This window comes from Suricata suricatta, chromosome 11, assembly GCF_006229205.1.
Source record: "Suricata suricatta isolate VVHF042 chromosome 11, meerkat_22Aug2017_6uvM2_HiC, whole genome shotgun sequence".
Classification (NCBI taxonomy): Eukaryota; Metazoa; Chordata; class Mammalia; order Carnivora; family Herpestidae; genus Suricata; species Suricata suricatta.
Window position 1 is genome coordinate 15,709,101 of NC_043710.1, and position 12,112 is coordinate 15,721,212.

The following is a 12,112-nucleotide window of genomic DNA, read 5'->3' on the forward strand; positions in this document are numbered from 1 at the left end:
CCACAGTGGTATGGCAGAAGGACAGAATGACAGAAAGCAAGAAAGCGTGCCTAGGCAAGCCACCAGAGAGAGCTGGAAAGCTACAGACTCAACACGGAGGGACAGCAACCATCTCTGCCAACTGTGCCCACAGGCCTTCTAGTGGGTGAGGGAGATCTCAGCCAATGAGGGGCACTGAAATAGGAGAACATTCTCCCCACCAACTCTGAAGCAATAGGGAACCAAGGTCTAAGGGATTTTACTTGATAGACGCCCTGATTACAGCCTGATTGCTAGGAGGAGGGGGGAAAGAAGCAGCCTACAAGTCACATACCTGTGAATCACATACCACCTACCTGCTTTCATTCCAAATACCCCCCAAGAGCAAATTTGGGGTGGGGCTGACAAAGGGAGCCTGCCCCAACTGGGCCTGGGGAGTTGGCAGGTATGGGAGATTTGGGAACAGGAAGGGGCATTTGTTCCTTACTCTGTTTTTCCAAAGCTTTTTGCTTTTTCACTTCCTGGTGCTTGTTCCACAATTCTACCCCAGATGCAATGTAAGCAGGAGAGAAAGACAGACAGAGTCAGAGGCTGGTCAGACAGACAGAATGGAAACCCACCCACCCAAGCTGATTCAGTCTCACGCACAGGATTACATATCAAGAGATAAAAAGAGAGCTTCATTCTCGGAGGTTAAAAATCAAGAGAGCTAATGCCTTCCCCCCACTCATGAACTAAAGACTCTAAATTCCTAGGCCAAACCCTAACGTGGTAGTAAAAACCTTGCAGAATGTTAGAGATGGAACTGCTTTGGGTCAAGCTCCTTCATTTTGGCGTGAGGAACCTGATCCTAAGGAGGCCGGAGCACCTGCTCAAGATCATGTTAGGATCACCAGGGACCATGATTTCTCTGCCAAATGAGTTAGGCAACAACAATTTTTAAAGATCCTAGACAGGTGATCGCCGCAACCAGCCATAGGGGTTCAGCAGCGTGAGCACAAACCTGTTTGATTCACTGGACTGGACAGAGGCCACTTATGCAGGCAGTTAGCATCTCTCCTTGTTGCTACCAAAAAATCCAATTCACCCTCAGTGTCAGCACCTGCCCTGCGAGGTGACCCATTCTCCACCAGGCATCTGGAAAGATGCTTCCAGGGAAAGTGACAGAGAACACTAAATGGTCAAGAATAGGATCTTCGTTGGGTAAAGAAGAGAGAACACGGATCATAGCATTCTTTTCTTGGAAGAACTTGAGTGTCTACTTAGTCCAATCTCTTCATTTCCCAGATGAGGAGACAGAGGTCCTGAGAGGAAGCGCTTTGCCCGAAGTCTCATTCCTAGCTGGGGGCAGATACAGGACTAGACCTCCAGACCTCCAGACTTGCAGGCCGGTGCTTTTTCTAGGACATGACATCAGGCAGGAAGAAGACCAGGGTGAATGCCTCTGGGACACTGTTCTGCTGGCTAGGGATGTGCAGTTCCCCAACAAAGGAAACTGGTTCCTCCTCCCCATTTTTGGAAGCGTAAGACAACTACTAATGGTGTGACAAAGAAGCACCAGCTGGAAGCAAACTGCCCGGGGAAACAGAACCAGAGAAAGAAAAACACAAGCTAGAGGACTCCAGGTCAAGTCAGTCTAACCGAGGTGACACCCAGAGAGCTCACTAAGGTGCTGCCTCGGTGAGAACGGAGAAACATCAAACGTAAACAAGCTCTTAATTGAGTCCAGTAAGGAGAGGTTTAAAGAAAAGCTGATTCGGAAATCTAGACCTTGAGGTCCAGCGCCCAGGAAATGGGGTTGCTGGATGTACCCCAGAAGAAGCAAATCTGAGGGTCGTGTAATGGTTGGACGGGGGGAAACTGTCCAGACGATCATAATTTTATAGGCCAAAGATGCATCTATAAACCTTCTTACAGCTTCCAGGACCTCACATCTGAAGGAATCCAGATGTAAATAAAAAGTGGGACAAGGAATATAGCTCAGACTCCCCGCACGAAGCCTCACTGGCCCCTCGAAGCCGACTTTCCATTCTTCCTCTAAGATGCAGGTGGGGGAAGCATGAAGAATAAAGAAGCACAAAGAAAATCCACTAGAAATGGATGCAGACCTATCTCCCTCTCTAGAAAGCAAAGCATGGGGAAAAGAAAGGCAGGATTCTGAATGAATTGAAAGGAGGGAGCGGTATTTAAGAAGCCCGAACCCTCTGCCACACCAAACACGGCGATACATACCAATAGACGCTACAAAATTCTCTTCCTTTAAACTTCTGGTGTCTAGTTCTTTAGGACCCTTTCCTGCAGCACTGGGCGCCCGAGGTCCCAGCTGGGGAACTCTCAGCTGTGCCATAGCCTTTGGGTCCCCCCGCCCAGCCAGGCCGGGATCCTTGCCGACTGGTGTATGTACGCTCTCTGTTGGACTTCGCTTCCGCTTGTCTGGTTCTAGGAAAAGAGGGAATACAGGAAGAGGTCAAGAGAGACACTGAGTGGGAATCAAGCTATGGAAATGAGATGGGAGAAGCAAGGAGGAATGGAAAAAGTGCAAGGAAAGAAAAACAGACATCTTATTTTTCATGACAGAAAAATACCCGGTACGTGTAAACACGCATAGAAAAGAAAACCCCGGAGCCTGATGGGAAGCAGCCTGGCACTGGGAAACTTTTGAAAGAGCAAGCCTTCCTCAGAGAGGAGTGGAAGAGTTGTGGACAGCGCCTGCCCCGCTGGTGCCATCCCTACCTTTACTGTAGTAGTGGGTCTGGGCAATCTCCAGAAGCCCAAAGGTGCTGGCCATGCCTCCCAGGCCCGCGTGGGCATAGGACTGCTCCAGGCTGAGCACCGTGCACTTGAGCAGGTCTAGCATTCCCTTGTACACCTTTCGACTGACCTCCTGCAACAATAACCCAGGGGCTGCAGTGGGCAAAATCGCCTTTGGCGTCCAGGTCCCTCTGGCAGTTGATTCCCGCTCCCCACCCCAGACACTGACCACATCAGGGATGACGTCTTGCCGGGCGTCATCCTCCGACTGCACCGTGCGGTTCAGCTTGCTCAGGACAAAGACACGCAGCTGCTCGCTCTCCAGCAGCCGGCGCACCTTTTTCATGTTGAGCCAGCCAACGCCCTGGCCATCCAGCACACTGTGTACCACCTCCTTCAGGAACTGCTGGTTTTCACTACGGGGTCCACACACAGCTTCTGTGGTTATCAGCTTCTTTGCAGAGCACCCCCTGCCTCCTTCACCAGACTAGATGTTTGCCACCAGGGGCAAAACACAAAGCCAAGTCTCCAGAGGTGCAAGTCCCCTGCAGCCCCCACCTCTCCGGATAGCCTGATGTGCCCACATACCCACCGCTGCGGTTTCATTCTTCTCACCAGTGTGTGCCACTACGGCTGCATGGGAAATCAGAAGGCGCAGGGCTCACAAGAACTGATTTCACCCACCCAACTGACACGGTCTCTCCCACCCGAGCCTCCCTCCAGTGTGGTACAAGAATCGCTACCTCTATCGGAGAAGTTTTGAAATAGCTCAGCCATGGATTACCTAGAATTGCTGGATCGACCCTGAGGTGATGGAGGCTCTCTTTTCACTGTTGGGCTGTGTTTAATAACAGATGACTTCTGGTCCACTAAGGCCCTCCTGTTTCCTAAAGCCAGGAAGGTAGGAATGAGAGACATCACCACTGCGGTCCAGTAGCCCGAGTCAGCACAGCCCTGGGGAGCCACGCTCCACACCCGTTCCCTAGGAGGGCCGGGTGAGGGTGGCCCCAGGGCATCACACGTAGGTAGGAACCAGCCATGGCAATGTGGAGGAAGTGGGGATGGAGACTCAGGCCACTCCACATGCACCAGCAGCATGCCCCATGGGCAAGCACGGGCGTCACGGGGGACAGGGCAAGGCAGGTCACTCATGTGATACCGCTTGCTCCATGAGGAGGATGGCCCTCGGGCAGGCACAGAAGATGCTAGGAAAAAAAACGATCATGCACAGCTCACGGGCAAGACCCACCTTCACCACTCCCGGGGCCGGCTTCAGTAACAATCTCCATTAGAGTATTTAGCCCAAATACTGGGACACAAAATACACAATTAGTAGGTGCACCATGATATCACAACCCCAGACCCCTCATTGGAGCAGTAAGTCAGATAATCTGAGGATTCTCCCAAAGCTTAGTGCACATAACCTTAGTTCTCAGGCACCTCAGAGCTGGAAGCCAAGAGATCAGGAAACAACCAAGGCTCTAGGAAAGACCATTCTTAAGACATGGCCTCTCAGAGCCAGGGGCAGGGCACATGACACAAGGGACCTTCAGGTACTAAACAGGCACATGCATGAAGGAAGGAGTGCTGGTTTTCATGAAACATCTAGCACAGGGGTCCACAGGGGCTGCTGGTGTGCAGAGAGAAGAGACCCGTCTTGCAGATGCTGTCATGGGAAGTGGGGTGGGGTGTGAGGATGGGAGGTGGATGGAGCGGGAAGTGCACAAATGGAGCATCGGCATGCGATGAAAGCGCTTCAGTTGCTCCCCTCCCCAACTGTATCAAATGAAAGCCAGTGATGCTAACACTTTTCTACCCCTAACCTGTGGAGTCAGGTGCGGATTTACGCCAGCACTAGTCAACCCCCTACGCCACTAGCTATTATGTCCCTCTGCCCATCTATCCTATGTTCCCAGCCCCACCGAAGAACACTCCTTGGATTCCTGGCATTTTTCATCATTGGGAAGAGATGTCAGTTAAAAAGCATATGGAGCTGCTCCTCACTATGTTTTCTAGTGTAATTAAATATTTCAGCACAATATCTAGAGAAAACAAACGAAAGTCAGAGTAAATGCAGAAGAACCCTTCAAATTCTCAGAGATCACAAACGAGAATCAAATAAGGTCTTAGTTGCCCTTAGAAGCCAATCAATCCTACCCGGCCCATCCACAGGCCCTACGTTAACATGAAGCCAAATGGGCTTCTTGACACTAGAACACCGCCAGGCTCTCCACGAGCATCCCCAGCGGGCCAGCTGATCGGGATGAAGCTCGTCCTACACTCATGCGGCAGGGGCCTGGCAGACGACCGGCAGCAGCTGATGATCCTTGTGTTAATTACGTACATCTGACACAGCTCCCCCCGGAAGCAGCGGTAATCTTAGTTGCTGTTATCCTAAACGATACCACAGGGCCTTCTCTTCAGCTACAAAGATAGTTTCCATCTGAAAACCAGTGGAGCTCATAATGTGCAATGAAAGCCATGAGAAGCGGTATGAGGGGCAACAGCCAGGTCAAATGATTCATCATACGCAGGGGTCCTGACAAGCACCCATAGGCCTGGAACATCTCCCGGAGAATCCTGGTTTGGCAGAAGGAGGGCGGCAGTTACCTTTCAGACTGGGGAAGGGCGTGGTCTTCTCTCTGGCACCTTTGGTGGGCAGGGTGAGGTTTGAAAGACTGAAGCTTGTACTGTGGTTCCGATATAGGCTGCCTATCAAGGGGAGGGTGTGAGAGCCAGGAGTTAGGAGCATAAATGTATCATCATCTCCATCTTCCTCCTTTTCAAATCCCAGTACCTCTGATCTACCTTAGAAAGGACCAAGTCTAAGTCAGGGCAAACAAAGGGGCGACTGTCAGGATTGCTCAAAACCCAGTTACAACTTTCTCTGACTACCTCCCATGGTAACGGACAAGTCTCCCATCAACTGCTAACTCAGCAAGAAAGCCAGCAGTTAACGTACTTTTGGTCGGAAGTTGGTGCTGTCCCTGTCTGGCTTCTGAAAAATAAAAACCCTCACAATCATAATTATGCCCAGTGTTGGCTTTCTCTAGTCCCTGGTCTGTCTTCGATCTTTAACTGACACCACTCCTCATTTCTGGAAATATTCTCTAAGCACAAAAGTCAACCTCCTAGAGATTTCAAAGCATGTTCATGAAAAAGTCCCTACATCAGGCAAAAAAGGTATTAGATATGCACTAAATCAAATCTGACCACATTATTTCCACAAAATATGTATAAGTGTATGATTTTTAATATAATGACTATTTTCCAGTTGACCAACTATCTTACCTGACAACAGACTGAAACCTCTGGGTATAGAGATAGTGACTAACGTGTCCCCATCCTTCATTGACCTCCCTTGGAAATACCTATTCACTATCACCCAAACAACCAGATCTGGGGCTTGATCATGCCAACCCAGTTCTGCCTCTGGAGTTCTAAGCGCCATCCACCATAGTCAGGTCCCACTGCAGAGAAAACAGGACAGAGGCATGAGAGCCGAAGGCACTTACTGGCAAAAGACATGATGCCGCCGAAGCCCTCAGTGCTGTTGTTGGAGACGGTGGAGGTGGGAGAGCTCGCTCGAGAATCTGACTCTGCGTCTGAGTCGCTGGCCAGTTTCAAGCTGTTGGGCCGCAGCAGCTTTTGAGCCCTTGAATGCACAGTGGCACCTGTGAGCCCCAGGCAGGGGTACCTAGTCTTGGGATTGTGGGCCCTACGCTACACTGCAGTCACTGCTCCCTTCCCGCAATCTCTATACGCCTAGATCAAAGCACCACCTTGGGATGGCGGGCCGCGAGGGCATTCAGACTTCTCCGACTTTCTGATTAACCCTCACCCGGGGTCCACTGTGGTGAGGTCCTTCAGTCACCCATCTAGAAGGAATCCCCAGGCTCTCACCGATTGCCATTGACATGTTGGCTGAATCGGGGAGTGTAACTTTCCCCCTGCTCATCATCATCTTCCTCAGGGGGAAAGCCACATTGGGGCTCGAAGTATGGATTGTCATAGGTTCGCCGGCGCACTGACCCCTCTCCAATTTCTGTCTGACGCCTGTCCACGGTCGATTGGCCAATGCTGGGAGACATGGAAGGGAGGGGCTTGGAAACGCCTACTGCTGCCTTATCGTCCACCTCCGTTGAGTCAGCAGGTTCCTAAAGGCCATATTAAATAAAAACTGGTCACCTGGTGCCCAGTGATACCTTCCTGTATTCTCGGTTTGGCAGGGCCAAGCCAGGCCTATCAGATTCCCATCTCCTATCCTAAGGGAATGTGTGAGAAAAGATCTCTGTGACACCCCCACTCTCTGTCCCCACAAACTATGCAAAGGGGATCTTAGGTAAGCCCTGAACAAAACCCTATGAGTTCCCTCTGGAGTCAAAGCTATGTCTCCTAGGCTCTAAGCTATGGGATGTACAGAGACGAAGACAGGAAGACTATGAAGAGGCAAGTTAACAGCTTCAGCCTACCCTTCCTCATGGAGGTATGACCCACGTAAGTAACGGTTCTCACTTATCCGCCCTTCCAAGTCCTCACGTACAGAATTAGCTCCATGGATGATGGTGCTTGGGCTGCTGCTGGCAGTGGTGCTGGAGCTGGAGCGCAGCGGGGGGTTTTCCTGAGGGTTCTCGCTGTCTGGGCCGGGTTCCTCTGACTCCTTCCGGTTCTGCAGCTCTGCAATCTCCACCTCACTGGCATCCCCCAGGGCTGCGTGCGTCAACGGGTCCACATCTGCCAAGACCCAAGGTGGCAAGTACAGAGCACACCCTCCCAGAGCCTCCAACCCCGGCCAGAGCGGGCCCGTCTCCCCACGTACACTTACTAGGGGTATCACCGTTGATGTCACATTTCATCATTTCACTGACAAAGTCACCAAGGGAGGAGTAAGAAGAGCTTGAGTCATCATAATCCATGCTATCACTGCCACTGTGGAATGAAGAGCGTAAAAATAAAAACAAAACAAAAATAAAATAGAAAGAAGGGGCAGGAAAAGAAGCAGCAATCGGCATTAGGAAAACTAAAAAGGGGAGCATTCTCACACACACACACACACGCGCACACACACACACACGCGCACACACACACACACACAGAGCGCAATATTATTCAGCCATAAGAATGAAATCTTGCCATTTGCAACAACATGGATGGAGCTAGTTGAAATAAGTGAAGTCAGAGAAAGACCAATCCCATATGATTTCACTTAAATGTGGAATTTAAGAAACAAATCAATCAAACAAAGGGAAAAAAAAAAGGGAGAGACAAACCAAGAAAGAGACTCTTAATCTAGAGCAAACCGATGGCTACTGGAAAGGAGGTCACTGAGGGGGATGAGTGAAGTAAGCGATGGGATTAGAGAGCACACTTATCATGAGGAGCACTGGCTGATGCGCAGAATTGTTGGATCGCTGTACCGTACACCTGAACCTAATGTAACACTGTATGCTGACTATATTGGAATTAAAATTAAAAACTTAAAAAAAAAGCAGAACACTCTTAAGGCCAGGGAACAAAATAAAAATAAGGAAGCTGACACAAAGCAACCAACCAAAATATCAAGGCTTGAAAGACTAATGTCTAAAAAAAAAAAAAAAAAGAAAGACTAATGTCTAAGTCCTACGAGATTCTGCCACGGTGCTAAGGACTAGCAAGAGCCTCTTGACCTTAAAAAGCAGTTTTGCTGCTGCTCACCTGTCATCAGTAGGGTCCGAGTCAGAGTCACGCTCTGGTGGCATGCTCAGTGCCTCAGCCAGCTGGGAATTGCTATCATAGACTCGATAATGTATAGGCTGCAGCTGATGAGCATACCACTTTGGCTTGTCACCGATCAGGGCTGGATCAAACATGTCTACTCACAGAGAAAAAAAAGAATAGAGTTAGCAACAAGGAGGACAAGAAAAACCAAGCAAAACATAGAAGAAAGGTAGGAAAAAGTCGAAAGCAAAATAGGAATGGGAGGAGCAGATCAAAGATGAGGAAAGGAAAAAGCAAAGGGAAGAAAGAGACATCAGGAGGACCAAGGGGCAGGTGCAGGTGGACTCACTATTGTGAATTCGCTGGAAGGCGTAGTTGGTGGGGTTAAGGACCCATTCTCCAAAGTACTCCACAGCCTGAGTCCTGGCCAGCTTCTCAGCGAAAGGAGTCTGTCGAGGACGTGAGGCTAGAAAGGAGCCAGCTTGAAAAGCTACCACAGGCCGAGGGAAGAGGCGCAGGGTACGTGTGTGCATCTGAAAACCCTGCAGCACGTTGGGGGAGTTGAAGAAGCGGACCATGGCCACTCTGGGAAAGAAGGGGATGGTGAGATAATCTGAGTCCCACACCCTACGGCAGAAGGATTCCTACGATCCAAGGTCTCAGACCACCTCCCCAGGGCCTCCTTTCACAGGCTTCCAACATCAAAGGGGAAGAGATCTTAAAGAATCATCAATCTCTTTCTTCACTCAAGGTCTAAAACGCCTGAGAGTATGATGAACGAATACTTCTTTGCTTTTACTAAGGTGACAAATACACCTAATGAGAGAGCAGAACCCAGTCTAAGCACCTGTGATGGTCTAGTCGACTTGGTCGTACCTGGTTGCGACATCCACAGAATCCACGTCATTGCCATAGATGAGTGGGTTGAACTCAGTGGAAGGTGTGGACTGCAGGTCGTTAGAAGGCCTTCCCAAGAGAAGGGGGATCTCTTGGCCCTCATGGAATTTCTCCAGGTTGAGGATGGGCTGGGTGTTGAGACTCATGCTGGCAAGAGCCTGTGGAACAACAAGAAATCCCCTGAAGAAGGCAGATTGCTGGGCAGCGGGCCAAGCTCATCTCCTAGGAAAGAGCTTTCATCTTTGAAGTAAAAATCCAAATCCTGTCCTTTAACCTTTAGAAGACAATCTGAATTATGTAGCCTTTCAGTTTTAAGCCAGGTTGGTTCAAGGCAACCTAATCAAATCTGAAGTCCAGGGAGAGAGTTTTCAAATTTATTTTAGTCATGGAATTTTGTTTCTCAACGTGTTGAAATCTGTGTGAAAATATAAACAACTGAGTCATGTAAAAGTAAAGCTTCTCTGAAGGACACAAGGAACCCAGAACCTCACATGCTCAGTGTTACCTGCCTAAATCAGCCCCCATGAGGTTCCATTGGGCAGTTTGAAAACCACTGGTCTAGACCAGCAGAGCTTCTTAAATATTCATGAGCATTGGAGTCATTGGGAATGTCACTGAAAATGCAGATTTTCTAGTTCAATATATCCGGGGTGATTCTGCACTTTTAACAACCGCAGGCAATGGTAATGCTGCTGGTCCAGGGACCACACTTCAAGTAGCAGGAGTAAGAACACAGGATTAATGAGCCCAGGGATCTTAACTCCTACCAACATTTAAAGTACCATTCTGCATATCAACCTCTCCATCTCCTTAGTTATACTAAAGTAATCATCATGAATGAAAATATAGCAAAGGAAGACAGAGAACTTTCTCAACTTGGGATCCTCACAGACTCTGCAGTAACCAGAGACCATATCACATCAGCAGGGATGAACAAGTCAGAGTGAGAGGGATGCTACAAAATGACCCGTTTACACCCAAACAGGCATCTGCAGGTACTGCTGGGCAACTAAGACCACACAGAGATGCCTGAAGACCCCGAAGAGGACAACAAGGATTCCTAAAAGTAAATACGGAGCTATCTACTGATGGTCCCACATAGCACACACTACAGGGCAAAGGAGTGGGGCCTTGTATTTTACCTTCAGGTACTGTGTTCAGCATGCAGAAGAGGAAGAAAAGCAATGAAAATGTATTTAAAACGTTATTCAAAGAGCGGAATTTTTGAAAAAAGCATTCTTCAGGGACCTGGAGATAAATTCAAGAGGAAAATATAAAAGGAGCCAAACAACTAGCTCTTTCCTTATAGGACTGAGAGAACACTTGAAGCCAGAAAGAATGGTGACAAGAAACAGTGAAGATTTTTTTTTTCACAAGTATTGTAAGTATTAGAGGGTGGGAGGCATACAATGAATTACAAGGAATCTAACAGCCTTTTTGAGATTCATCCTGCCACCCAGAAATGGGATATACCTCTTCTTTCTTTTTTATGTTTTATTTATTTATTTTTGAGAGAGAGAGAGAGAGAGAGAGAGAGAGAGAGAGAGAGAGCACAAGCAGCGGAGGCTCAGAGAGAGAGGGAGACACAGAAACCGAAGCAGGCTCCAGGCTCTGAGCTAGCTGTCAGCACAGAGACCGACGCGGGGCTCGAGCCAAAGAGCTGTGAGATCATGACCTGAGCCAAAGTCAGACACTTAACTGACTGAGCCACCCAGGCGCCCTGGGATACTCCTCTTCTTAAGCGCACCCAAGGCTAAGAAAATCTATTCCACCTGAGGTCTGCAAGGAACTGGGCTGTCACAGTAGCTACAGCCAGCGGCCGCCCCGGAGCAGCTATTGCTCCTCTTCCTCGGCATTCTTCACTCACCTGCTTCAGATGCTTCTTCAGCTCCAGTGATTCCGGTTCTGGCAGGATGGGCAGCACTTCGGCATTGGTGGGGGCGTTCACCTGCAGCAGAGAAAGGGTAAAAGGCATGCCCTTAGAAGTTATTGCTCAGGAGTGACTCTTACATAAGGGTAAATAGAAGTTGTATACATGATACTTTCACATACATGTGATCATGTATATTATGTACACAAATATACACACGTATCAGATGTACACATATATCACGGATATGATATACAGACACACCTAAAAAGAAGTTGACCTCAGTGTTACTAGCGACTATGTCTAGATAATAGGACTATGGTTTTTGTTTGTTTATTTTTCCAAAGTTTATTTTGAGGGAGTGAGTGTGCGTGTTGAGGAGGGGGAGAGTCAGAGAGAGGAGGGGGAGAGTCATGGTGGGGAGAGGAGAGGGAGGAAGGAGGAAGGAGAGAGAGAGAGAGAATGAAATCCAAGCAGGCTCCACCGCACTGTCAGCATGAAGCCCAAAGCAGGGCTCAAACCCACAAACCGTGAGATCACCACTTGAGCCAAGATCAAGAGTCAGACGCTCAGCTGACAGCCACTCAGATGCCCCTGGTTTTTATTTATTTCTTTACACTTATTTGTATTTTCTAAAGTTTTACCATAAACACATATAAGGGGTTCTTGCCGAAATTTGAATGTATTCACACCGCAGAATATTACTGTACATTTTAAGCCTGAAAGACACTGTCTTATTAGAAACCATACCCAGGAAAACCATGAGGTGACCTACACCATAGGCAGTGGCCCCATAACCACAACCGCCTTCTGCTCCTGGATGCAGGGGCGCACTTCATTCTGGCAAAACTAAACCTTGTACCCCTTTGGGTCCCAACCAAGGGCCTGTTAGCCAATAAAGTAAAAGCGAAGCATTAA

General features: G+C 48.8%; 1 protein-coding gene across 25 annotated transcripts in view; it reads right to left on the reverse strand.

Annotated features, from left to right (window-relative positions):
- MADD (MAP kinase activating death domain) overlaps nucleotides 1-12,112 on the reverse strand; it is a 41,287-nt gene that overhangs the window by 21,300 nt on the left and 7,875 nt on the right. For 10 of the 25 annotated variants that reach the window (XM_029957074.1, XM_029957078.1, XM_029957075.1 and 7 more), the window contains exons 7-21: nucleotides 11,192-11,272; nucleotides 9,304-9,482; nucleotides 8,777-9,012; nucleotides 8,425-8,581; nucleotides 7,556-7,659; nucleotides 7,274-7,464; nucleotides 6,634-6,887; nucleotides 6,246-6,385; nucleotides 5,341-5,442; nucleotides 3,980-4,039; nucleotides 3,515-3,617; nucleotides 2,960-3,146; nucleotides 2,713-2,863; nucleotides 2,212-2,418; nucleotides 467-520 (exon numbers count right to left, since the gene is read on the reverse strand). In XM_029957074.1, the coding sequence (XP_029812934.1) occupies nucleotides 467-520; nucleotides 2,212-2,418; nucleotides 2,713-2,863; nucleotides 2,960-3,146; nucleotides 3,515-3,617; nucleotides 3,980-4,039; nucleotides 5,341-5,442; nucleotides 6,246-6,385; nucleotides 6,634-6,887; nucleotides 7,274-7,464; nucleotides 7,556-7,659; nucleotides 8,425-8,581; nucleotides 8,777-9,012; nucleotides 9,304-9,482; nucleotides 11,192-11,272 (2,206 nt within the window). The remainder of the gene's footprint in view (nucleotides 1-466; nucleotides 521-2,211; nucleotides 2,419-2,712; nucleotides 2,864-2,959; nucleotides 3,147-3,514; nucleotides 3,618-3,979; nucleotides 4,040-5,340; nucleotides 5,443-6,245; nucleotides 6,386-6,633; nucleotides 6,888-7,273; nucleotides 7,465-7,555; nucleotides 7,660-8,424; nucleotides 8,582-8,776; nucleotides 9,013-9,303; nucleotides 9,483-11,191; nucleotides 11,273-12,112) is intronic. The other 15 variants (XM_029957097.1, XM_029957096.1, XM_029957095.1 and 12 more) reach the window with 8 other exon arrangements.